The sequence below is a fragment of the Bufo gargarizans genome, chromosome 1 (assembly GCF_014858855.1).
Source record: "Bufo gargarizans isolate SCDJY-AF-19 chromosome 1, ASM1485885v1, whole genome shotgun sequence".
Taxonomy (NCBI): Eukaryota; Metazoa; Chordata; class Amphibia; order Anura; family Bufonidae; genus Bufo; species Bufo gargarizans.
This window is the reverse complement of record NC_058080.1, coordinates 574072998-574098757: the sequence shown is the minus strand read 5'-3', so window position 1 is coordinate 574098757 and position 25760 is coordinate 574072998. Positions and strand designations below refer to the sequence as shown.

The 25760-nt window shown below is 50.5% G+C and overlaps 2 protein-coding genes across 2 annotated transcripts in view; one reads left to right on the top strand and one right to left on the bottom strand.

Annotated features, from left to right (window-relative positions):
* The window catches only part of KNTC1 (kinetochore associated 1), a 238374-nt gene that overhangs the window by 3625 nt on the left and 208989 nt on the right, over positions 1-25760 (top strand). Inside the window, exons 2-5 of the mRNA XM_044275719.1 lie at positions 17594-17742; positions 23296-23416; positions 23600-23715; positions 25518-25596. Coding sequence (XP_044131654.1) covers positions 17611-17742; positions 23296-23416; positions 23600-23715; positions 25518-25596 — 448 coding nt within the window. The 5' untranslated portion in view covers positions 17594-17610. The remainder of the gene's footprint in view (positions 1-17593; positions 17743-23295; positions 23417-23599; positions 23716-25517; positions 25597-25760) is intronic.
* LOC122928811 (E3 SUMO-protein ligase ZBED1-like) lies at positions 3751-5374 on the bottom strand. Its single transcript, XM_044282050.1, has 2 exons — positions 4881-5374; positions 3751-4790 (listed from the first exon to the last, which is right to left on the bottom strand). The coding sequence occupies exons 1-2, from the start codon at positions 5350-5352 to the stop codon at positions 3751-3753; spliced, it is 1512 nt and encodes a 503-aa protein (XP_044137985.1). The 5' UTR covers positions 5353-5374.

Below are 25760 nucleotides of genomic sequence, written 5' to 3'. Positions count from 1 at the left end.
GTCTCCTGCAGCGAGGAGAGCGTGCGTCATGTGTGCGCTTCCCTCTTGTTTCTAGAGATCTGTGGGGGTCTCAGTGCTCAAATCCCCACCAATCCAAGCCCAACCAAAACTCAGTGACACTTTAAACCTTTGTAACAATTTTTAATATGATTTCCCTAATAGAACTATTTCTAATGTACTTTATTAATTTATTTTGTATTTTTCTTAGTCTTTTAGCATTCACTGTGCGCTTAGAACTCAGTTCTTCGTACACCGCTGACAGCCCAGCGGTGTACGGAGTATGGAGTGTGAAAGTTATGAATGGGGCCGCAGCAGCGCACATTGCTGCTCCTGCCAGTGCCCTCCGGAGGATTACTAACTCCTGGCATAGCGCATTGGTACTCTGTAACCTGTACCCATGTACTATTCCGGGATTAGCTCAGAAGAGCGGCAGTTCTCTTACTTTAGCGGAGAAGGCAGGAGCCCACTCAGCTGAGCTAATCCTGGCATAGTACATGGGTCAGCGGTGTACGGAGAACTGGGTTTTAAGCGCACAGTGAAGTGCGTACCTGAGGCAGGGCACTGCTGCGGCCAGGGAAAGATTGGAACAGGAGTGGCAGGAGATCAATAATGCATTAGGCGAAAAGAATAATGAAGACCTGGTGAAGTCTGTCAAAGGTGTTAACATTGTGGCAGTAAAAGGGGTAATATACAGTAGGCCTGCACGATATATTGCCAAAGCAATTGTATCGCGATAATCGACAATTGCGATATGGCGATTACCTATAATGATACACAGCCGCGGTCGGCGGGTGTATCAACAGAGGGAGAAGGGGCTGGGGGCCGGTGTCTGGATTAGGAATGACAGCGGGGATCGGTGCAGTCCATGTATTCTAATGCACCGGCCCTGCTCGCTGTTGTATAATCTTATCTAACCTGTAGGCATTGTTAATATATAATAATCGTGTGTAACCCAGCTGTATTACTTACAACTAAGTTCCGTAGGAGGGAGGGGACGGGCCGGGCGGTTGGCGCGTCACTCACTACGTCATGCACCTGCGCCGCCCACTTTATGAATGAAGCAGGCAGCGCGGGCGCGTGACATAATTAGTAATGCGTCGCCTGCCTCCTCCCTCCTCTTTGCTACAGAATTTAGTTGTAAGTAATACAGCTGAATTACAAATGATTATTATATTTTAACAATGCCTACAGGTTAGATAAGATTATACAACAGTGAGCGGGGTCGGTGCATTAGAATACAGGGACTGCACCGGTCCCCGTTGTCATTCCTAATCCAGATGCCGGCCCTCAGCCCCTGTATTGGGGGTCATTCACACTGCAGGGACACTTTAATGTTTTTAATTTAATTGGGGGGATCTGTGGATGGCACATAGCATAAGGTGCTATATATGTGTCATCCACAGATCCCCCCCCCATAAGTGTCATCCACAGATCCCCCCCCCCATAAGTGTCATCCACAGATCCCCCCCCCCATAAGTGTCATCCACAGATCCCCCCCCCCATAAGTGTCATCCACAGATCCCCCCCCATAAGTGTCATCCACAGATCCCCCCCCCCCCATAAGTGTCATCCACAGATTCCCCCCCCCATAAGTGTCATCCACAGATTCCCCCCCCCATAAGTGTCATCCACAGATTCCCCCCCCCCATAAGTGTCATCCACAGATTCCCCCCCCCCCATAAGTGTCATCCACAGATTCCCCCCCCCCATAAGTGTCATCCACAGATTCCCCCCCCCCCATAAGTGTCATCCACAGATTCCCCCCCCCCATAAGTGTCGTCCACAGATTCCCCCCCCCCCATAAGTGTCGTCCACAGATTCCCCCCCCCCCCATAAGTGTCGTCCACAGATTCCCCCCCCCCCATAAGTGTCGTCCACAGATTCCCCCCCCCCCATAAGTGTCGTCCACAGATTCCCCCCCCCCCATAGGTGTCGTCCACAGATTCCCCCCCCATAGGTGTCGTCCACAGATTCCCCCCCCATAGGTGTCGTCCACAGATTCCCCCCCATAGGTGTCGTCCAGGGGTGGGCGATATGGCCTAAAATCTATATTGCGATATAATTTGAATCATGTGCGATATGCGATATATATTGCGATATATTATTTTCTTCTGTATTTATACAAAAAAAGCAAATTAATTAACTTTGCAAGAAATTTTTAATATGTGTATTGTGTAACACATCTTTTTCCAAACAATGTAAAGATGAAGTGTTATTAAAACACACATTTCTTGAAAATAAAGTGCAAATTGCAAAATGTAAAATAAATAACATCACATTTCTTTTCCTCCTATCCTGATTACTTAGGCCCCCCCTCCATTCACATCGCCGTTTCTCCTTTTTGGCTCGGTTGAGGAGCAGGAGAACGGAAAGGACGGATTCGGCACATAACTGACCACTAACTGAGCGTAACAGAGCCTAAAGACCCCATAGACTATAATGGGGTCCGTTCTGTGTCCGCTCAGAACATAATTTTTGAGCGGAGACAAAAGTAGTGCACTTTCGTCTCCGCAAAAAAATAATAATAATCATGTTCTTAGCGGACACTGAACGGACCCCATTATAGTCTATGGGGTCTTTAGGCTCTGTTACGCTCAGTTAGTGATCAGTTAACTGCAGAATCCGTCCTTTCAGTTCTCCTGCTCCTTAACGGAGCTGGAGAACGGAAAGGAGAAACAGTGATGTGTGAACGAACGAGCCCTTACTTATATTGCACAAAAATAAAAAGCTGCACATATTTGAACGAAAAAGCCTTCAAGTTCAACAGGTTTCTTTACGGTAAACAGTTAAAGGGAACTTGACAAGTGTCATCAACTTTGTGCTGCTGTTAGTCTGGGCAGCATAAAGTAAGGACAGGTGAGTTGATTTCATCAGTCTGTGTAGTTTAAAAGTAAGTGGTTGCCCGAGAACCAACATCACACTCATTACAGACTGGGCCTGGAAGAGAGTCCCGGCCACCTGAGAAGAGTCCTGGTTATTCATGAATTCCTGCTCTCCTGCCCCCCTGCTGATGAATGACAGGCTTCTGCCTAGCTCCCTTTCTTTCTAGGAGAGAACTGCCAATCATCAGCTGATGGTGGAGAGCAGGAGAAGGAGAATATGAATAACCGTCCCAGGACTCTTCTCAGGTAGATTTGACTATTTTCGAGGCCTGAGCTGCAATGTTTATGACGCTGGTTCTCAGCAACCACTTACTTTTAGCTGATGAGTGACACACTGCTCAAATCAGCATTTTTGTCATTATTTTATGCTGCGCTGTGTCAGTGAGGTCAGCATAAAGGTGATGACAGGACAGGACAGTACAGGTTCCCTTTAAATATATAACAAATTGCAAACTTGCAAATCAAAATGTAGTGCGAGTGCGACTGAACATCAGCCTTGCGTGCCGTTACATTTAATATCTCCTTATTGGTCCAGAGGACCTGAGCGAGCTTTACCTTCGCACACTCACTGAATAGTTTTATTAAAATTCTACTTTATTGATATCCTTTTAAAATCACTTCGTGTTAGACAAGGAACTAAAAAATGTGATTAAAATTACTGAGGGAGGCCACGTCCCTTCCCTATAAACTGAACTCCCTGAGTAATTTTTTTATCACATTTTTGAGTTCCACTTCCTTGTCTAACACTAGTGATTTTAAAGGATATATCAATAAAGTAGAATCTCTCAATAAAACTATTCAGTGGCCTCGGGTGCGTTGCACGCCTCCTGAGGGGTCCTGTCAATTACATAATGCAGTAAAATGCACTTCAGCCAAGGTTTTTCGCCAGGAACACAAGTTTGTCCACAGTCTTGGGCTTCAGTGCAGATCGGTGGCATGTTACTATATTGCCACTGGTGCTGAATGCCCTTTCTGAAGGGGCACTTGTGGCAGGAATGCAAAGATATTTCTTGGCTAGGCTTGCCACCCTGGGAAAATTAGCCTGGTGCAACCTCCACCACTCCAGTGGGTCAGCTTCTCCTTCTACATCCAGTGCCTGCAGGTAACTCTTAAGCTCAATTTTAATCGCTTCTCTGTCGGTGAGGGCGGCTGGGCCAGGCTGAGCAGATGCATTTTTTAAAAAGCTGCCCAGACTTCGTTTACTCCTCTTGGGTTCTTTCTGGGCTTCTCCATCAGCTCCTGTGCTTGTGTGTGATGGTGGTGACTCTGTGGCAGACACAGCTTGATTCTCTAGCAGTGCCTGAATTTCTGCTGCTGCCTTTGTAAAGATGAACTCTCTTCGGTCATCTGCTATATATGATGATCTGAAGCGTGGGTCGACCAAGGAGGCCATATCCAGGAGGTCATCAGTTGCAACGTCCGAGTACTTCTCATTTAAATACTTGAGGATGGCTGTCTTCATGTCCTTCGTCAGTTCTGTGTCAATGTCATCATCAGCTAGAGGAAGAACTGTGTTGTTTAGAAGGTGAAGCACAGGTTTGACAGTCGACACACTCACATACTCTTCTCCAGACAGAGCATCTGTAAACTCCAACAGGGGACTGAGGGTCTTGTTCATAGATTCCAACACATCAATGTTCTGCCAAGTTGGTACCAGGTGCCTGGTTTTCCGGTCTGCTTTCAGGACCTGTGATATGGCCTTCTCTTGTTCGAGCAGCCGCTGAATCATCTGTTGTCGAGACCCCCATCTTGTTGGTGTTTCAGTGATGAGGCGGTGAGGAGGCAGGTTTAGCTCAGCCTGGGCATTAGCCATTTCTCTCTTCCTTTTCCAAGCGTAAGAAAAGGCACTCACTATTTTCTTACATTTGCCAATGGCATGTTCAACACGGGCGTCTCTCACACTTCTCTCTAAGGACAAAATTGTATATCGTTAGCAGCACATCAACCCCTGCATAATGTAACTAGTCTAGGACTAAAAGATACAGGTCGTCTACCTACCTATGGCGAGGTGGAGCCTGTGACCAAAGCACTGCAGTCTTGTCCAGCCGTTAATTTCCACTGCTTTCACAATATTTGCGCCATTGTCGGTGGTTATGCAGACTTGTAACTCTTCTTTAAGTCCCCATGACTCGAGCGCTTCCTTCAATCCCTGAGATATCAGTTCACCTGTATGATCCTCGGGAAAATAAGATGTCTGTAGGCATCTGCTGCACAACTTCCACTCGTCATTGATGAAGTGGATTGTGAGACTAATGTAAGGCTCCATTGTGCGACTTGACCACAAGTCCGTAGTAGTTGCATAGTATTTTATGCTCCGGAGTTCGTTCTTTACTTGCTCGCGGACTTTGTCATACAGTTTGGGCACTTCAGTTTGGCTAAAGTATTTGCGGCTAGGTACCTCGTAACGTGGATCAAGTGTCTTAATCATGTTCTGAAAGCCGCTTTTCTCCACTGTAAGAAACGGCACCATGTCCTTACACAGGTACAGGGTAATGGCATTTGTAATATCAATCCACCGCCGATTTTTTTTTTTTGTCATACGGAGTGCCTTTAGAAAATGCTTTCACAATATCGGTCTGCTGGTGGGCAGGCCCGGCAGGGCCACCTTTTTTCTTTCCAATAGACTGACTGGCCTTTTGTGGAGGAGGGCGCAGTTTTTGGCTATCTTGGTATTCCAAAACGTGCTTCATTTTGAGGTGATGAAACAAATTGGTTGTATTCCCTCTCTTCGTAATTATTGTCGCCCGGCATATTTTGCAGATTATATTTTTCTGCTCCACATCCGACTCCTTAAACCCAAACCAGGTCCATATGACAGATGTTGCACCGGTCTTCTTTATGAGCACCTCCGGCTCCTCCTCCCCACATGCTGTAAGCTCCTCCATGAAGTTGATCTTGATGACATATAGGGCACCTGCAGGAAACTATTATTTTAGCAATCGAATCGAGTACTCGTCTCTAATAAGACAAACCATCTCTTAAACTATTACTAACGTATCGCTAATTGCTTTTTAAAAACAATATTTTTATGTGGTATTCAATTCATTGTATAGCTAGCAAATCATCAGCGATCAGATTCAGCGGCCATTTGCTGTCAGTCAGCGTCAGACAGAGTAGACCCATGGCATTAGCCAATTGCCATCATCAGACATGTCCCCCAGAGCCAGTGCCATCATCTTCTATCAGACTGTGTGATGACTGTGCAAATGCCATGGGGCTAATCTGATGGCACTGGCTCACTGCTGGGGGACACATGTCTGATGGCAAATGCCACATGGGGCTAATCTGATGGCACTGGCTCACTGCTGGGGGACACATGTCTGATGGCAAATGCCACATGATGGGGCTAATCTGATGGCACTGGCTCACTGCTGGGGGACACATGTCTGATGGCAAATGCCACATGGGGCTAATCTGATGGCACTGGCTCACTGCTGGGGGACACATGTCTGATGACTGCAAATGCCATGGGGAGGATCTGATGGCACTGGCGCACTGGGGGACACATCAGACATGGCCCCCCCAGCATTTGAGCCAGTGCCATCAGATCAGCCCCATGTGGCATTTGCATTTTGCCATCATCAGACTTGTGTCCTGTCCCCCAGAAGTGAGTCAGTGGCAGTGCCAATCAGACTCGATCTCAACCCCATGTGGCATTTGCCATCAGAGATGTGTCCGCCAGCAGCAGTGAGCCAGTGCCATCAGATAATGTGGCCATCAGATCAGACATGTGTCCCCCAGCAGTGTGAGCCAGTGCCATCAGATAATGTGGCCATCATATCAGACATGTGTCCCCCAGCAGTGTGAGCCAGTGCCATCACATAATGTGGCCATCAGATCAGACATGTGTCCCCCAGCAGTGTGAGCCAGTGGCCCAGTGCCAGAATCAGATAATGTGGCATTTGGATTTGCCATCACATCATCGGACTTCATGCGTCTCACTCTCCTCCCCTGCGGCTGCTATACATTCAGAGAGCATCATGCCATCATGGTCTTAGACTCTCAGGCCATCAGCAGAAGATTATCATTCACTTCTGAGGCATCAGCCCCCATCCATGGCCATCCTTTCCTTATCCGTTTTCTCTAACCAACCACCCCCCCACCCCGATCCTCCGCAGTCGACAGAGTGCCCCCTCCGATCCTCCGCAGTCGACAGAGTGCCCCCCGATCCTCCGCAGTCGACAGAGTGCCCCCTCCGATCCTCCGCAGTCGACAGAGTGCCCCCTCCGATCCTCCGCAGTCGACAGAGTGCCCCCTCCGATCCTCCGCAGTCGACAGAGTGCCCCCTCCGTCCTCCGCAGTCGACAGAGTGCCCCCTCCGATCCTCCGCAGTCGACAGAGTGCCCCTCCGATCCTCCGCAGTCGACAGAGTGCCCCCTCCGATCCTCCGCAGTCGACAGAGTGCCCCCTCCGATCCTCCGCAGTCGACAGAGTGCCCCCTCCGATCCTCCGCAGTCGACAGAGTGCCCCCTCCGATCCTCCGCAGTCGACAGAGTGCCCCCTCCGATCCTCCGCAGTCGACAGAGTGCCCCCTCCGATCCTCCGCAGTCGACAGAGGGCCCCCCTCCGATCCTCCGCAGTCGACAGAGTTCCCCCTCCGATCCTCCGCAGTCGACAGAGTGCCCCTCTCGATCCTCCGCAGTCGACATAGTCCCCCTCCGATCCTCCGCAGTCGACAGAGTGCCCCTCCGATCCTCCGCAGTCGACAGAGTGCCCCCTCCGATCCTCCGCAGTCGACAGAGTGCCCCCTCCGATCCTCCGCAGTCGACAGAGTGCCCCCTCCGATCCTCCGCAGTCGACAGAGTGCCCCCTCCGATCCTCCGCAGTCGGACAGAGTGCCCCCTCCGATCCTCCGCAGTCGACAGAGTGCCCCCTCCGATCCTCCGCAGTCGACAGAGTGCCCCCTCCGATCCTCCGCAGTTCGACAGAGTGCCCCCTCCGATCCTCCGCAGATTCGAGCAGGTGCGCCCCTTCCGAGTCGACAGAGTGCCCCCTCCGATCCTCCGCAGTCGACAGAGTGCCCCCTCCGATCCTCCGCAGTCGCAGAGTGCCCCCTCCGATCCTCCGCAGTCGACAGAGTGCCCCCTCCGATCCTCCGCATCGACAGAGTGCCCCCTCCGATCCTCCGCAGTCGACAGAGTGCCCCCCCGATCCTCCGCAGTCGACAGAGTGCCCCCCCGATCCTCCGCATCGACGAGTGCCCCCTCCGATCCTCCGCAGTCGACAGAGTCCCCCTCCGATCCTCCGCAGTCGACAGAGTGCCCCCTCCGATCCTCCGCAGTCGACAGAGTGCCCCCTCCGATCCTCCGCAGTCGACAGAGTGCCCCCTCCGATCCTCCGCAGTCGACAGAGTGCCCCCTCCGATCCTCCGCAGAGTCGACAGAGTGCCCCCTCCGATCCTCCGCAGTCGACAGAGTGCCCCCTCCGATCCTCCGCAGTCGACAGAGTGCCCCCTCCGATCCTCCGCATCGACAGAGTGCCCCCTCCGATCCTCCGCAGTCGACAGAGTGCCCCTCCGAGTCCTCCGCAGTCGACAGATTGCCCCCTCCGATCCTCCGCGATCGCACAGAGTGCCCCCTCCGATCCTCCGCAGTCGAGAACAGAGTGCCCCCTCCGATCCTCCGCAGTCGACAGAGTGCCCCCTCCGATCCTCCGCAGTCGACAGAGTGCCCCCTCCGATCCTCCGCAGTTCGACAGAGTGCCCCCTCCGATCCTCCGCAGTCGACAGAGTGCCCCCTCCGATCCTCCGCGTCGACAGAGTGCCCCCTCCGATCCTCCGCAGTCGACAGAGTGCCCCCTCCGATCCTCCGCAGTCGACAGAGTGCCCCGTCCGTCCTCCCAGTCGCAGAGTGCCCCTCCGATCCTCCGCAGAGTCGACAGAGTGCCCCCTCCGATCCTCCGCATTCGACAGAGTGCCCCCTCCGATCCTCCGCAGTCGACAGAGTGCCCCCTCCGATCCTCCGCAGTCGACAGAGTGCCCCCTCCGATCCTCCGCATCGACAGAGTGCCCCCCCGATCCTCCGCAGTCGACAGAGTGCCCCCTCCGATCCTCCGCAGTCGACAGAGTCCCCCTCCGATCCTCCGCATCGACAGAGTGCCCCTCCGATCCTCCGCAGTCGACAGAGTGCCCCCTCCGATCCTCCGCAGTCGACAGATGCCCCCTCCGATCCTCCGCAGTCGACAGAGTGCCCCCTCCGATCCTCCGCAGTCGACAGAGTGCCCCCTCCGATCCTCCGCATCGACAGTGCCCCCTCCGATCCTCCGCAGTCGACAGAGTGCCCCCTCCGATCCTCCGCAGTCGACAGAGTGCCCCCTCCGATCCTCCGCAGTCGACAGAGTGCCCCCTCCGATCCGACAGATTCCCCCCCATAGTGTCGTCCACAGATTCCCCCCCCATAGGTCGTCCACAGATTCCCCCCCCATAGGTGTCGTCCACAGATTCCCCCCCATATGTGTCGTCCACAGATTCCCCCCCCATAGGTGTCGTCCACAGATTCCCCCCCCATAGGTGTCGTCCACAGATTCCCCCCCCATAGGTGTCGTCCACAGATTCCCCCCCCATAGGTGTCGTCCACAGATTCCCCCCCCATAGGTGTCGTCCACAGATTCCCCCCCCATAGGTGTCGTCCACAGATTCCCCCCCCATAGGTGTCGTCCACAGATTCCCCCCCCATAGGTGTCGTCCACAGATTCCCCCCCCATAGGTGTCGTCCACAGATTCCCCCATAGCCCCCCCCCATAGGTGTCGTCCACAGATTCCCCCCCCATAGGTGTCGTCCACAGATTCCCCCCCCATAGGTGTCGTCCACAGATTCCCCCCCCATAGGTGTCGTCCACAGATTCCCCCCCCATAGGTGTCGTCCACAGATTCCCCCCCCATAGGTGTCGTCCACAGATTCCCCCCCCCATAGGTGTCGTCCACAGATTCCCCCCCCATAGGTGTCGTCCACAGATTCCCCCCCCATAGGTGTCGTCCACAGATTCCCCCCCCATAGGTGTCGTCCACAGATTCCCCCCCCCATAGGTGTCGTCCACAGATTCCCCCCCCATAGGTGTCCGTCCACAGATTCCCCCCCCATAGGTGTCGTCCACAGATTCCCCCCCCATAGGTTGTCGTCCACAGATTCCCCCCCCATAGGTGTCGTCCACAGATTCCCCCCCCATAGTGTCGTCCACAGATTCCCCCCCCCATAGGTGTCGTCCACAGGATTCCCCCCCCATAGGTGTCGTCCACAGATTCCCCCCCATAGGTTGTCGTCCACAGATTCCCCCCCCATAGGTGCGTCCACAGATTCCCCCCCATAGGTGTCGTCCACAGATTCCCCCCCAATAGGTGTCGTCACACAGATTCCCCCCCCCATAGGTGTCGTCCACACGATTCCCCCCCCATAGGTGTCGTCCACAGATCCCCCCCATAGGTGTCGTCCCACAGATTCCCCCCCCATAGGTTCGTCCACAGATTCCCCCCCCATAGGTGTCGTCCACAGATTCCCCCCCCATAGTTCGTCCACAGATTCCCCCCCCATAGGTGTCGTCCACGATCCCCCCCATAGGTGTCGTCCACAGATTCCCCCCCATAGGTGTCGTCCACAGATTCCCCCCCATAGGTGTCGTCCACAGATTCCCCCCCCATAGTGTCGTCCACAGATTCCCCCCCCATAGGTGTCGTCCACAGATTCCCCCCCCATAGGTTCGTCCACAGATTCCCCCCCCATAGGTGTCGTCCACAGATTCCCCCCCCTAGGTGTCGTCCACAGATTCCCCCCCATAGGTGTCGTCCACAGATTCCCCCCCCATAGGTGTCGTCCACAGATTCCCCCCCCATAGGTGTCGTCCAGATTCCCCCCCCATAGTGTCGTCCACAGATTCCCCCCCCATAGTGTCGTCCACAGATTCCCCCCCCATAGGTGTCGTCCACAGATTCCCCCCCATAGGTGTCGTCCACAGATTCCCCCCCCATAGGTGTCGTCCACAGATTCCCCCCCCATAGGTGTCGTCCCAGATTCCCCCCCCATAGGTGTCGTCCACAGATTCCCCCCCCATAGGTGTCGTCCACAGATTCCCCCCCCATAGGTGTCGTCCACAGATTCCCCCCCCATAGGGTTCGTCCACAGATTCCCCCCCCATAGGTGTCGTCCACAGATTCCCCCCCATAGGTGTCGTCCACAGATTCCCCCCCCATAGGTGTCGTCCACAGATTCCCCCCCCATAGGTGTCCGTCCACAGATTCCCCCCCCATATGTGTCGTCCCAGAGTAATACTCCCCCCCCATAGGTGGTCCGTCCACAGATTCCCCCCCCATAGGTGTCGTCCACAGATTCCCCCCCCATAGGTGTCGTCCACAGATTCCCCCCCCATAGGTGTCGTCCACAGATTCCCCCCCCATAGGTGTCGTCCACAGATTCCCCCCCCATAGGTGTCGTCCACAGATTCCCCCCCCATAGGTGTCGTCCACAGATTCCCCCCCCATAGGTGTCGTCCACAGATTCCCCCCCCATAGGTTTCGTCCACAGATTCCCCCCCCATATGGTCGTCCACAGATTCCCCCCCCATAGGTGTCGTCCACAGATTCCCCCCCATAGGTGTCGTCCACAGATTCCCCCCCCATAGGTGTCGTCCACAGATTCCCCCCCCATAGGTGTCGTCCACAGATTCCCCCCCCATAGGTGTCGTCCACAGATTCCCCCCCATAGGTGTCGTCCACAGATTCCCCCCCCATAGGTGTCGTCCACAGATTCCCCCCCCATAGGTGTCGTCCACAGATTCCCCCCCCATAGGTGTCGTCCACAGATTCCCCCCCCATAGGTTCTCCCCCCCCCCCCATAGTGTCCGTCCCAGATTCCCCCCCCATAGTGTCGTCCACAGATTCCCCCCCATAGGTGTCGTCCACAGATTCCCCCCCATAGTGTCGTCCACAGATTCCCCCCCCATAGGTGTCGTCCACAGATTCCCCCCCATAGTGTCGTCCACAGATTCCCCCCCCATAGGTGTCGTCCACAGATTCCCCCCCCCATAGGTGTCGTCCACAGATTCCCCCCCCATAGGTGTCGTCCACAGATTCCCCCCCCATAGGTTCGTCACAGATTCCCCCCACTAGGTGTCGTCCACAGATTCCCCCCCCATAGGTGTCGTCCACAGATTCCCCCCCCATAGTGTCGTCCACAGATTCCCCCCCCATAGGTGTCGTCCACAGATTCCCCCCCCATAGGTGTCGTCCACAGATTCCCCCCCATAGGTGTCGTCCACAGATTCCTCCCCCCCATAGGTCGTCCAGATTCCCCCCATAGTTTCTCCACAGATTCCCCCCCCATAGGTGTCGTCCACAGATTCCCCCCCCATAGGTGTCGTCCACAGATTCCCCCCCCATAGGTGTCGTCCACAGATTCCCCCCCCATAGGTGTCGTCCACCAGATTCCCCCCCCATAGTGTCGTCCACAGATTCCCCCCCCATAGGTGTCGTCCACAGATTCCCCCCCATAGGTGTCGTCCACAGATTCCCCCCCCATAGGTGTCGTCCACAGATTCCCCCCCCATAAGGTGTGTCGTCCACAGATTCCCCCCCCATAGGTGTCGTCCACAGATTCCCCCCCCATAGGTGTCGTCCACAGATTCCCCCCCCATAGGTTCGTCCACAGATTCCCCCCCATAGGTGTCGTCCACAGATTCCCCCCCCATAGGTGTCGTCCACAGATTCCCCCCCCATAGGTGTCGTCCACAGATTCCCCCCCCATAGGTGTCGTCCACATTCCCCCCCCATAGGTGTCGTCCACAGATTCCCCCCCAATAGGTGTCGTCCACAGATCCCCCCCATAGGTGTCGTCCACAGATTCCCCCCCATAGGTGTCGTCCACAGATTCCCCCCCCATAGGTGTCGTCCACAGATTCCCCCCCCATAGGGTGTCGTCCACAGATTCCCCCCCCATAGGTGTCGTCCACAGATTCCCCCCCCCCATAGGTGTCGTCCCCAGATTCCCCCCCCATAGTTGTACGTCACAGATTCCCCCCCCATAGGTGTCGTCCACAGAGATTCCCCCCCCATAGGTGTCGTCCACAGATTCCCCCCCCATAGGTGTCGTCCACAGATTCCCCCCCCATAGTGTCGTCCACAGATTCCCCCCCCATAGGTGTCGTCCACAGATTCCCCCCCCATAGTGTCGTCCACAGATTCCCCCCCCATAGGTTCGTCCACAGATTCCCCCCCCATAGTGTCGTCCACAGATTCCCCCCCCATAGGTGTCGTCCACAGATTCCCCCCCCATAGGTGTCGTCCACAGATTCCCCCCCCATAGGTGTCGTCCACAGATTCCCCCCCATAGGTGTCGTCCACAGATTCCCCCCCCATAGTGTCGTCCACAGATTCCCCCCCCATAGGTGTCGTCCACAGATTCCCCCCCCATAGGTGTCGTCCCCAGATTCCCCCCCCATGGTGTCGTCCACAGATTCCCCCCCCATAGTGTCGTCCACAGATTCCCCCCCCATAGGTGTCGTCACAGATTCCCCCCCCATAGGTGTCGTCCACAGATTCCCCCCCCATAGGTGTCGTCCACAGATTCCCCCCCCAGAGTGTCGTCCACAGATTCCCCCCCCATAGGTGTCGTCCACAGATTCCCCCCCATAGGTGTCGTCCACAGATTCCCCCCCCATAGGTGTCGTCCACAGATTCCCCCCCCATAGGTGTCGTCCACAGATTCCCCCCCCATAGTGTCGTCCACAGATTCCCCCCCCATAGGTGTCGTCCACAGATTCCCCCCCATAGGTGTCGTCCACAGATTCCCCCCCCATAGGTCGTCACAGATTCCCCCCCCATAGGTGTCGTCCACAGATTCCCCCCCCATAGGTGTCGTCCACAGATTCCCCCCCCATATGTGTCGTCCACAGATTCCCCCCCCATAGGTGTCCGTCCACAGATTCCCCCCCCATAGGTGTCGTCCACAGATTCCCCCCCCATAGGTGTCCGTCCACAGATTCCCCCCCCATAGGTGTCGTCCACAGATTCCCCCCCCATAGGTGTCGTCCACAGATTCCCCCCCATAGGTGTCGTCCACAGATTCCCCCCCCATAGGTGTCGTCCACAGATTCCCCCCCCATAGGTGTCGTCCACAGATTCCCCCCCCATAGGTGTCGTCCACAGATTCCCCCCCCATAGGTGTCGTCCACAGATTCCCCCCCCATAGGTGTCGTCCACAGATTCCCCCCCCATAGGTGTCGTCCACAGATTCCCCCCCCATAGGTGTCGTCCACAGATTCCCCCCCCATAGGTGTCCGTCCACAGATTCCCCCCCATAGGTGTCGTCCACAGATTCCCCCCCCATAGGTGTCGTCCACAGATTCCCCCCCCATAGGTGTCGTCCACAGATTCCCCCCCCATAGGGTGTCGTCCACAGATTCCCCCCCCATAGGTGTCGTCCACAGATTCCCCCCCCATAGGTGTCGTCCACAGATTCCCCCCCCATAGGTGTCGTCCACAGATTCCCCCCCCATAGGTGTCGTCCACAGATTCCCCCCCCATAGGTTGTCGTCCACAGATTCCGCCCCCCATAGGTGTCGTCCACAAGATTCCCCCCCCATAGGTGTCGTCCGAAGATTCCCACCCAGAGGTGTTCGTCCACAGATTACCCCCCCATAGGTGTCGTCCACAGATTCCTCCCCCCATAGGTGTCCGTCCCACAGATTCCCCCCATAGGTGTCGTCCACAGATTCCCCCCCATAGGTGTCGTCCACAGATTCCCCCCCCATAGGTGTCGTCCACAGATTCCCCCCCCATAGGTGTCGTCCACAGATTCCCCCCCCATGGTGTCGTCCACATATTCCCCCCCCTAGGTGTCGTCCACAGATTCCCCCCCCATAGGTGTCGTCCACAGATTCCCCCCCCATAGGTGTCGTCCACAGATTCCCCCCCCATAGGTGTCGTCCACAGATTCCCCCCCCATAGTGTCGTCCACAGATTCCCCCCCCCATAGGTGTCGTCCACAGATGCACCCCCCCCACCATCCCCCATAGGTGTCGTCCACAGATTCCCCCCCCCATAGGTGTCGTCCACAGATTCCCCCCCCATAGGTGTCGTCCACAGATTCCCCCCCATAGGTGTCGTCCACAGATTTCCCCCCCCATAGGTGTCGTCCACAGATTCCTCCCCCCCCATAGGTGTCGTCCCACAGATTCCCCCCCCATAGGTGTCGTCCACAGATTCCCCCCCCATAGTGTCGTCCACAGTTCCCCCCCCATGAGTGTCGTCCACAGATTCCCCCCCATAGGTGTCGTCCACAGATTCCCCCCCCATAGGTGTCGTCACAGATTCCCCCCCCATAGGTGTCGTCCACAGATTCCCCCCCATAGGTGTCGTCCACAGATTCCCCCCCCATAGTGGTGTCGTCCACAGATTCCCCCCCCATAGGTGGTGTCGGGGGCGTCACAAGATTCCCCCCCCCATAGGGTGTCGTCACAGATTCCCCCCCCATAGGTGTCGTCCACAGATTCCCCCCCCATAGGTGTCGTCCACAGATTCCCCCCCCATAGGTGTCGTCCACAGATTCCCCCCCCATAGGGTCGTCCACAGATTCCCCCCCCATAGGTGTCGTCCACAGATTCCCCCCCCATAGGTGTCGTCCACAGATTCCCCCCCCATAGGTGTCGTCCACAGATTCCCCCCCCATAGGTGTCGTCCACAGATTCCCCCCCCATAGGTGTCGTCCACAGATTCCCCCCCCATAGGTTGTCGTCCACAGATTCCCCCCCCATAGGTGTCGTCCACAGATTCCCCCCCCCATAGGTGTCGTCCACAGATTCCCCCCCCATAGGTGTCGTCCACAGATTCCCCCCCATAGGTGTCGTCCACAGATTCCCCCCCCCATAGGTTGTCGTCCAACAGATTCCCCCCCCATAGGTGTCGTCCACAGATTCCCCCCCCCATAGGTGTCGTCCACAGATTCCCCCCCATAGGTGTCGTCCAACAGATTCCCCCCCATAGGTGTCGTCCACAGATTCCCCCCCCATAGGTGTCGTCCACAGAAGATTCCCCCCCCCATAGGATGCGTCCACAGATTCCCCCCCCCATAGGTGTCGTCCACAGATTCCCCCAACATAGGGTCGTCCACGATTACCCCCCCATAGGGTCGTCCACAGATTCCACCCCCCCTCACCCCCATTAGGTGTCGTCCACAGATTCCCCCCATAGGTGTCGTCCACAGATTCCACCCTAGGTGTCGTCCACAGATTCCCCCCCATAGGTGTCGTCCACAGATTCCCCCCCCATAGGGTCGTCCACAGATTCCAACCCCATAGGTGTCGTCCACAGATTCCCCCCCAATTAGGTGTCGTCCCACAGATTCCCCCCCCATAGGTAGTCCACAGATTCCCCCCCCCATAGGTGTCGTCCACAGATTCCCCCCCCATATGTGTCGTCCACAGATTCCCCCCCCCATAGGTGTCGTCCCACGATGCCCCCCCATAGGTGTCGTCACACAGATTTCCCCCCCCCCCCCCATAACGGTGTCGTCCACAGATTTCCCCCCCCCCCCATAACGGTGTCGTCCACAGATTCCCCCCCCCCCCCCCCATAACGGTGTCGTCCACAGATTCCCCCCCCCCCCCATAACGGTGTCGTCCACAGATTCCCCCCCCCCCCCATAACGGTGTCGTCCACAGATTCCCCCCCCCCCCATAACGGTGTCGTCCACAGATTCCCCCCCCCCCCATAACGGTGTCGTCCACAGATTTCCCCCCCCCCCCATAACGGTGTCGTCCACAGATTCCCCCCCCCCCCCCCCCCCCCATAACGGTGTCGTCCACAGATTCCCCCCCCCCCCCCCCCATAACGGTGTCGTCCACAGATTCCCCCCCCCCCCCCCCCCCATAACGGTGTCGTCCACAGATTCCCCCCCATAGTTCAACACTGATCAAAAGAACACCTTTTGGTTCAAATTTTTAAATTGTATTTTCCTCCTCAAAAACCTAGGTGCGTCTTATGGGCAGGTGCGTCTTGTAGGGCAAAAAATACGGTATATTACCTTATATTGCTGCTGCCGACTATGGTGTTCTTTAAAAAGTTTGTTCAGTGTTCGGAAAATCTTATTTTGAGGAACACATGTTCTTATATCTATTCTATTTTATTTATCTGTTCTGTGCAGTGCTATTAAGAAAATGGCAAGTTTTGTATTTTGTACTTTTGCAGTAATGCAAATATGTTATTTACTTTAGTAAAAGAGGTTTTATTTTGAAAAACGCTGTGCATTTCAGTTCTTGAGTTGAGCATAACTACATTTCAGCATTATCAGTAATTTGTGTGTGATTTTTGCCTTGAAAAGCCAAGCAAATAGACCTCTAGCACAATTCCCTTTTTAATATTGCATTGCATATTGTTATCGCAATTTTTAGGGCCCTAATCTCAATCGCACAAAATTCCCATATCGTGCAGCCCTAAATTATACAGTGAACACATTTAAAAAGAATCTTTTTAGCCTTTTGGATTCACATCTTTGTAGAATGTAGGCCCAGACCGCCTGAACCTATCAGTTGTACGGTGATTGGCTGAGCAGTTATTTCTCGTTTGCTGAGAGGGACCTGGAAATAGAGTGGTGGTGACCTGGGAAATGTCAGACAGGCAGGGGCTATTTTTGCAGTACCAACCCCTTTTTTTTTTTTTTTTTTTTTTTTTTTTTGCTGGTTACCTTTTGCATCATAAATAATCTTTCTACTAATTATATCTTTTACAGGAAAACACAGCGTCAATATGTGGAACGATATTGAGCTTTTAGCAAATGATGATACTGGCAGTTGTCGCTTGAACATTGACTCTCGTCAAGAAAGTGGCACAGCTTTGTATCAGGTGGACACACTACTGAAAATCTCTTCAAGTGAAAAAGTAAGGCATCATATGAGCACGGTCCAACTGTGAGACAAACACTTTGTCACCTGGATAATGCATATTATAAATCATTTAGGGGGTTTAGCCTATGCAAATTAACCTCAGTTATTGTCATTAGTGTACGGCCACAAGAGGCCATTCTTCAGCAAAATACACCACAAGTCCGCATGTGTTAAGTGTATTTCTCCACTCAATTCACCCTGTACATTGTAAAGCATAACCTATATAAGTTGACGTGTTGCATATTTAAAATTCAAACCACAATAAAGCTTAAGATGCAGACGGTTTCCACGCTCTGTTTTGCGGCAAAATAAATCGCAGTATATCTGCCATGTGTGAGTATATTCTAAAAATCTCCAGTCAGACATAAAGACATGGCTGTGCTCCTGAAATCTTAAAGGGAACCTGTCACCTGGATTTGGGGAATAGAGCTGAGGGCACGGGCTGCTAGATCGCCACTAGCACATCCTCTAGCTTTGTAACGTTGGGGAGCAAGGAGGAGATTCGGAGGATGCGAGGCGGTGCTGGGCTCCTTCACGCTGGACACAATAAAAGCACACAGAGCTATGGGGACTGGATATTGCGGATGTGCTAGCGGCCATCTAGCAGCACATGTTCTCAGCTCTATTCCCAAAATCCAGGTGACAGGTACCCTTTAAAGTGTAACAGTTATAGTTTGAAGAGGACCTGTCGCCACTCCTGCCATGTCTGTTTTTACTTCCATTCCCGATGTAATAACAATTCTGGATTATCTATGTTTAAGACTATGTTGTACCATTCGTCTATTTGTGCTAGAAGTTTACAAATCGCCAGCAGTCTGCAATAAAGTTACTGCTGGGTGTTACCAGTAGCGTGTGTGTCTGACTGTTCAATCAGTGCTGCTGGTGTCAGACTGTGCAGGGACCCCCCCCCCCCCCGATCTGGTTACCACCCCACTGTACCCTTACTGCAGACTGCTAGCAGTTAATTCATTCATTATAGTCGACATGATAAAGGAATGGCACAACATAGAGCCATAAGAATAGATGCCCCAGAATTGTTATTACATGGGGAATGCATGTAGTTACTAGAACAGACATGTCGGGTGAGGCGACGGGTCCTCTTCCATCTAAGCTGTAACTAAGGAGAGGCAGTCTTCAGCATTTTACGAAGCACTAAAGATGCCTGTATGTAACAAGTCAGATAGGTCGGGAGATGGGCAGAGATAGTTAGGCCACATGTCCATGGTCAGGTACTGAGGTAGTGACAAGAGGGGCATCTTCTGAAGATAGATTCTTCTTAGCAATGCTGTTAGAGCTTTGCTAAGAATACTCTCATGTCCTGTTTTCCTTAATAAAAATAAAGTACATTACACAATTGTTTAACATCCCCCTCCTTACACAATATTAATGATAAACTGAGACAACAGTCACTCTTTATGCGTGTGCATTCTACTGTGTGACATCTGCTCTGGGGCCTCCCTGCTGATTGTCTTACAGTTGCAAAAAAAAAAGGATGTGAACCCCTTGGAATGATATGGATTTCTGCACAAATTGGTCATAAAATGGGATCTGATCTTTATCTAAGTCACAACAATAGACAATCGCAGTCTGCTTAAACTAATACACAAATAATTAAATGCTACCATGATTTTATTGAACGCACCATGTAAACATCCATAGTGCAGGTGGAAAAAGTATGTAAACCCCTAGACTTATGACATCTCCGAGAGCTAATTGGAGTGAGGTGTCAGCCAACTAGAGTCCAATCAATGAGATGAGATTGGATGTGTTGGTTACAGTTGCCCTGCCCTATAAAAAACACACACCAGTTCTGGGTTTGCTTTTCACTAGAAGCATTGCCTGATGTGAATGATGCCTCGCACAAAAGAGCTCTCAGAAGAACTACAATTAAGAATTGTGGACTTGCATAAAGCTGGAAAGGGTTATAAAAGTATCTCCAAAAGCCTTGCTTGTTCATCAGTCCATGGTAAGACAAATTGTCTATAAATGGAGAAAGTTCAGCACTGCTGCTACTCTCCCTAGGAGTAGCCGTCCTGTAAAGATGACTGCAAGAGCACAGCGCAGACTGCTCAATTAGGTGAAGAAGAATCCTAGAGTGTCAGCTAAAGACTTACAAAAGTCTCTGGCATATGCTAACATCCCTGTTAGCGAATCTGCGATATGTAAAACACTAAACAAGAATGGATTTCATGGGAGGATACCACAGAGGAAGCCACTGCTGTCCAAAAAAACATTGCCGCACGTTTACAGTTTGCATAAGAGCACCTGGATGTCCCACAGCAGTACTGGCAAAATATTCTGTGGACAGATGAAACCAAAGTTGAATTGTTTAGAAGAAACACACAACACTATGTGTGGAGAAAGAGGCACAGCACACCAACATCATCAAAACCTCATCCCAACTGTGAAGTATGGTGGTGGGGGCATCATGGTTTGGGGCTGCTTAGCAATCCGTCCAGGCACTGACGCAGCCATCATCGAAGAAAAATGAATTCCCACGTTTATCCAGACATTTTGCAGGAGAACTTAAGGCCATCTGTCCACCAGCTGAAGCTCAACAGAAGATGGGTGTTGCAACAGGACAACGACCCAAAGCATAGAAGTAAATCAACAACAGAATGGCTTAAACAGAAGAAAATACATCTTCTGGAGTGGCCCAGTCAGAGTCCTGACCTCAACTCGATTGAGATGCTGTGACATGACCTCAAGAAAGCGATTCACACCTATCATCCCAAGAATATTGCTGAACTGAAACAGTTCTGTAAAGAGGAATAGTCAAGAATTACTCCTGACCGTTGTGCACGTCTGATCTGCAACTGCAGGAAACGTTTGGTTGAAGTTATTGCTGCCAAAGGAGGTTCAACCAGTTATTAAATCTAAGGGTTCACATACTTTTTCCACCTGCACTATAAATGTTTACATGGTGTGTTCATTAAAAACATGGTAACATTTAATTATTTGTGTGTTATTAGTTTAAGCAGACTGTGATTGTCTATTGTTGTGACTTAGATGAAGATCAGATCACATTTTATGACCAATTTGTGCAGAAATCCATATCATTCCAAAGGGTTCACATACTTTTTCTTGCAACTGTATATCATATGTGACAAGGGAGGGAGAACTACATTCAACGCCTTGTTTCCCGTCAAGATAACTGCACCAGAAACCATTTCAGTCCAAGGGGTCCATTAGGACATGGATGATTTCTGTTGTAAATCATAAAAAACAAATGTAACGCACAATTGAAAACCAGTGATAGTAGATATGTAAAATTGTGAAAAAAAAAATTAAGCTTATCAGGCAGGGAATAACCAATTGAATATTTCCCTCAACACAGTTTTGCCTAAAAGTTATATGACTGATATAACAGCACTAGAATCTGATCTTTTAAAAAAATTTTTAGGACCATAGACCTAACAGTTATCTTTATGATCACAAAATCTATTAGATCACTAATAGTAAGTCTGTGACTAGCTTATGGTAGGGTAGCTACACTTAAATTATTTTTCTAATATCACAGAATATTGACTATGTTTCGATATATATCTCTTGTGGTTATTTTATCAGGAAATGTAGTAACCTTCAGCATGATAAAAAGGCCATGTGGGCCTAGAATTTGCATGTTCTCTCTCTTTTTGTGTGTACAGGGAGTGCAGAATTATTAGGCAAGTTGTATTTTTGAGGATTAATTTTATTATTGAACAACAACCATGTTCTCAATGAACCCAAAAAACTCATTAATATCAAAGCTGAATATTTTTGGAAGTAGTTTTTAGTTTGTTTTTAGTTTTAGCTATTTTAGGGGGATATCTGTGTGTGCAGGTGACTATTACTGTACATAATTATTAGGCAACTTAACAAAAAACAAATATATACCCATTTCAATTATTTATTTTTACCAGTGAAACCAATATAACATCTCAACATTCACAAATATACATTTCTGACATTGAAAAACAAAACAAAAACAAATCAGTGACCAATATAGCCACCTTTCTTTGCAAGGACACTCAAAAGCCTGCCATCCATGGATTCTGTCAGTGTTTTCATCTGTTCACCATCAACATTGCGTGCAGCAGCAACCACAGCCTCCCAGACACTGTTCAGAGAGGTGTACTGTTTTCCCTCCTTGTAAATCTCACATTTGATGATGGACCACAGGTTCTCAATGGGGTTCAGATCAGGTGAACAAGGAGGCCATGTCATTAGATTTTCTTCTTTTATACCCTTTCTTGCCAGCCACGTTGTGGAGTACTTGGACGCGTTTGATGGAGCATTGTCCTGCATGAAAATCATGTTTTTCTTACCTTGCAGACTTCTTCCTGTACCACTGCTTGAAGAAGGTGTCTTCCAGAAACTGGCAGTAGGACTGGGAGTTGAGCTTGACTCCATCCTCAACCCAAAAAGGCCCCACAAGGCTCATCTTTGATGATACCAGCCCAAACCAGTACTCCACCTCCACCTTGCTGGCGTCTGAGTCGGACTGGAGCTCTCTGCCCTTTACCAATCCAGCCATCTGGCCCATCAAGACTCACTCTCATTTCATCAGTCCATAAAACCTTAGAAAAATCAGTCTTGAGATATTTCTTGGCCCAGTCTTGACGTTTCAGCTTGTGTGTCTTGTTCAGTGGTGGTCGTCTTTCAGCCTTTCTTACCTTGGCCATGTCTCTGAGTATTGCACACCTTGTGCTTTTGGGCACTCCAGTGATGTTGCAGCTCTGAAATATGGCCAAACTGGTGGCAAGTGGCATCTTGGCAGCTGCACGCTTGACTTTTCTCAGTTCATGGGCAGTTATTTTGCGCCTTGGTTTTTCCACACGCTTCTTGCGACCCTGTTGACTATTTTGAATGAAACGCTTGATTGTTCGATGATCACGCTTCAGAAGCGTTGCAATTTTAAGAGTGCTGCATCCCTCTGCAAGATATCTCACTATTTTTGACTTTTCTGAGCCTGTCAAGTCCTTCTTTTGACCCATTTTGCCAAAGGAAAGGAAGTTGCCTAATAATTATGCACACCTGATATAGGGTGTTGAAGTCATTAGACCACATCCCTTCTCATTACAGAGATGCACATCACCTAATATGCTTAATTGGTAGTAGGCTTTCGAGCCTATACAGCTTGGAGTAAGACAACATGCATAAAGGGGATGATGTGGTCAAAATACTCATTTGCCTAATAATTCTGCACGTAGTGTATAGGGGAAATTGGATTGTGAGACCTATGGAGGGCATAGACAGATGTGAGTATGCAGCTCCTTGTACAGTCCACAGGATAGGGGATAACTATTAGTTTAGCAGTAGGAGCCCCTAGGATTACGAGAGTGGGGTCCCCGTACCCCCTGGAGCTCCCTTGAAATGGACAGGGCAGCCGGTTGCACATGCACACGGCCACTCCGTTCCAGAGATAGCCAAGCACAGTGGATGGGGATAACCTGAAACAACCGGAATACCCCTTTAAGTTCTACTGGAACGCGAGTCTCTTATAATTGCATAGCAGATACAAAATATTACATTTACCATATTTATTGGCTCAATTTATTTATTTCAGGTTTCATTTAACCCAAAACTTTATGCCTGCAACACAAGTGAAGGGTGTATTATTGTTGCAGACAAATCTGTATGTCTTCTTGACGGTATTTGCCAATCTCTCCTGCTTCAGCTACAGTTTGGTAAGTCTTTAAAGGCTATGAACGGCTTTAAATGCATTTTTGTTATTGCATTGTACTTACTGGTGGGTTTAGGCTAAAAGGATTTTTCCACTATGTCAGTATTTAAAAAATGTCACCTGTTTGTTCTAGTGCTATCGAATATGTTGGTGCTATATAAATAGAGAATTCTTTTTACTGTTGCAGATACTGAAGTAGATGTTGTTGGCCTTTGCTTCGAAGGAAGATTTCTGTTAGTTGGAGAGAGAAATGGAAGCGTTCACCTGATTCATGTAATGTCTAGACAGATCCTGATGACCAAAGTAGGTATTCAAGTTTAGCCACTTTTGAGTATTTCTTAGGCTACATATAAAAAATACTTAATCTCTGTGCAAATGAAAAGCTTTACAACTTTCTGATCTTCTTTAAACATATGTGTTTGCGGTCTGTGAATGAACACACTGCTGTTTTACATGCAGTGACTGAAGACCTGCTCCCAGCGAAGAAGTGGATACAATTATACCCAGTCCAGTCAATGCTCTGTGATCTAAACCCAACAGCAGCTCCTCACTCTCATTCGTGGTTTACTTCTAAAGGCCAGGCTGTCACAGAGCATTGCCTATACCATGGGTCAGCAACCTTCAGTACTCGAACTGCTGAGAAACGACAACTCCCAGCAAGCACACTTGCTTTGCTGTTCTTGTAACTCCCATAGAAGTGTATAGAGTTGAAGTTTTAGGACAGCTGGTGTCCCGGAGGTTGCTGATCCCTGGCCTACACTGTCTACACAAACCCGGCTAGATTGCAGCTGCTTATATGCATCCTGGCACTGCCACTTGTTGACCATGTACTAAATCAACATTGAGAAGATGTACAAACTTCCTAAACTAAATAATGTCTTTGTTACCCCGAGCAATCGATCACAGTATGGTATCCTGCTCTTGTGGAAATAAAAGCTGTGCTGTGATTGGTTGCCATGGGCAACAAAGATAATCTTTCTTTTAGACAGCTTCATAAATCGGCCTCATTGTGTAATTTCGATCTCAAAGAAAAGTTGCCTGTGTTCATTCCCTGTCCTGTGTTGTAGATTTTGCCATCGCTATATAAATAATTTGTTCCTTTAGGAATCATGTTATGTAGCTGAATTGGGGCTATTTTGTTGTGGGACAAGCTTTAGTTTTTAATGGTACACATAACTTGCTGATTAACTTTTATGGGCTCATGCACACGACCGTATGTATTTTGCGATCCGCAAAAATACGGATGACATTCGTGTGCATTCCGTATTTTGCGGAACGGAACTGCTGGCCCTTCATAAAACAGTACTATCCTTATCCGTAATGCGAACATTAATAGGACGTGTTCTATTTTTTTTCAGAATTGACATGCGGAAACAGCATGCACACGGAGTAACTTCCTTTTTTTTTTTTTTGTGGACCCTTTGAGTTGAATGGTTCTGCATATGGTCCACAAAAAACAGCGGATGCGGAAAGAAAATACATTCCTGTGCATAAGGCCTAACTCTTTCTGGGAGGGAGAAAGTTTTTATGTTACACATTTTGCCGCGTTTTAGCATAAATAACATAACTTTTTTTTCTGGGTCAGTTCAATTACAGCGATACCAACATAGCAATTTTTTTCAATTGACAAGCGTTTTTTCAATGGTAAAGCATTTTATATTGGAATGTATTTAATATATATATATATTTTTAATAATTTTTATTTTTACTTTTTATAAACATTTATTAGCCCATTGTATTTTAATATCGGTGCTGTACTGACCAGCAATGACCGGCCTGCGTACACATCAACACCGAGTAAATGAGATCTCATTTGCAGTGTGCCGATGGAATACAGAGGAAGTCCTCTCCCTCTGTAACCTCTTATATGCGGCAAGCACCATTGCCTGTAGCATGTAAGGCCCCTTTCACACGGGCGAGAATTCCGTGCGGGTGCAATGCATAAATCGCATAAATCTCCCCAAATTCTTTAAATCACATTAGATGGGGGTGAATAACAGAAAAAGTGGCTTAAGTTGCCCATAACAACCAGATTCCACTTTGTTTTCAGAGCTGCTTTTGATAAATCAACCCCATTGTGTTTAGTTTTTTCTATTTTCTTTTAGACATTGGTACAGAATGCTGGGAAAAACGATGAGAAGACCTTTAAAAGACTTCTGCTAGAGAAGGATGCTTCAGATGAAGGTTTGTACAACTATTAGTTATTATTCATAATCAGCTGAACATGTAGAAGTTCAAAAAAATGTATAACCGTTCAAAACATTTGTAAATACTGCTTATTAGGGATCGACCGATTATCGGATTTACCGATATTATCGGCCGATATTCAGGATTTTGAACGCTATCGG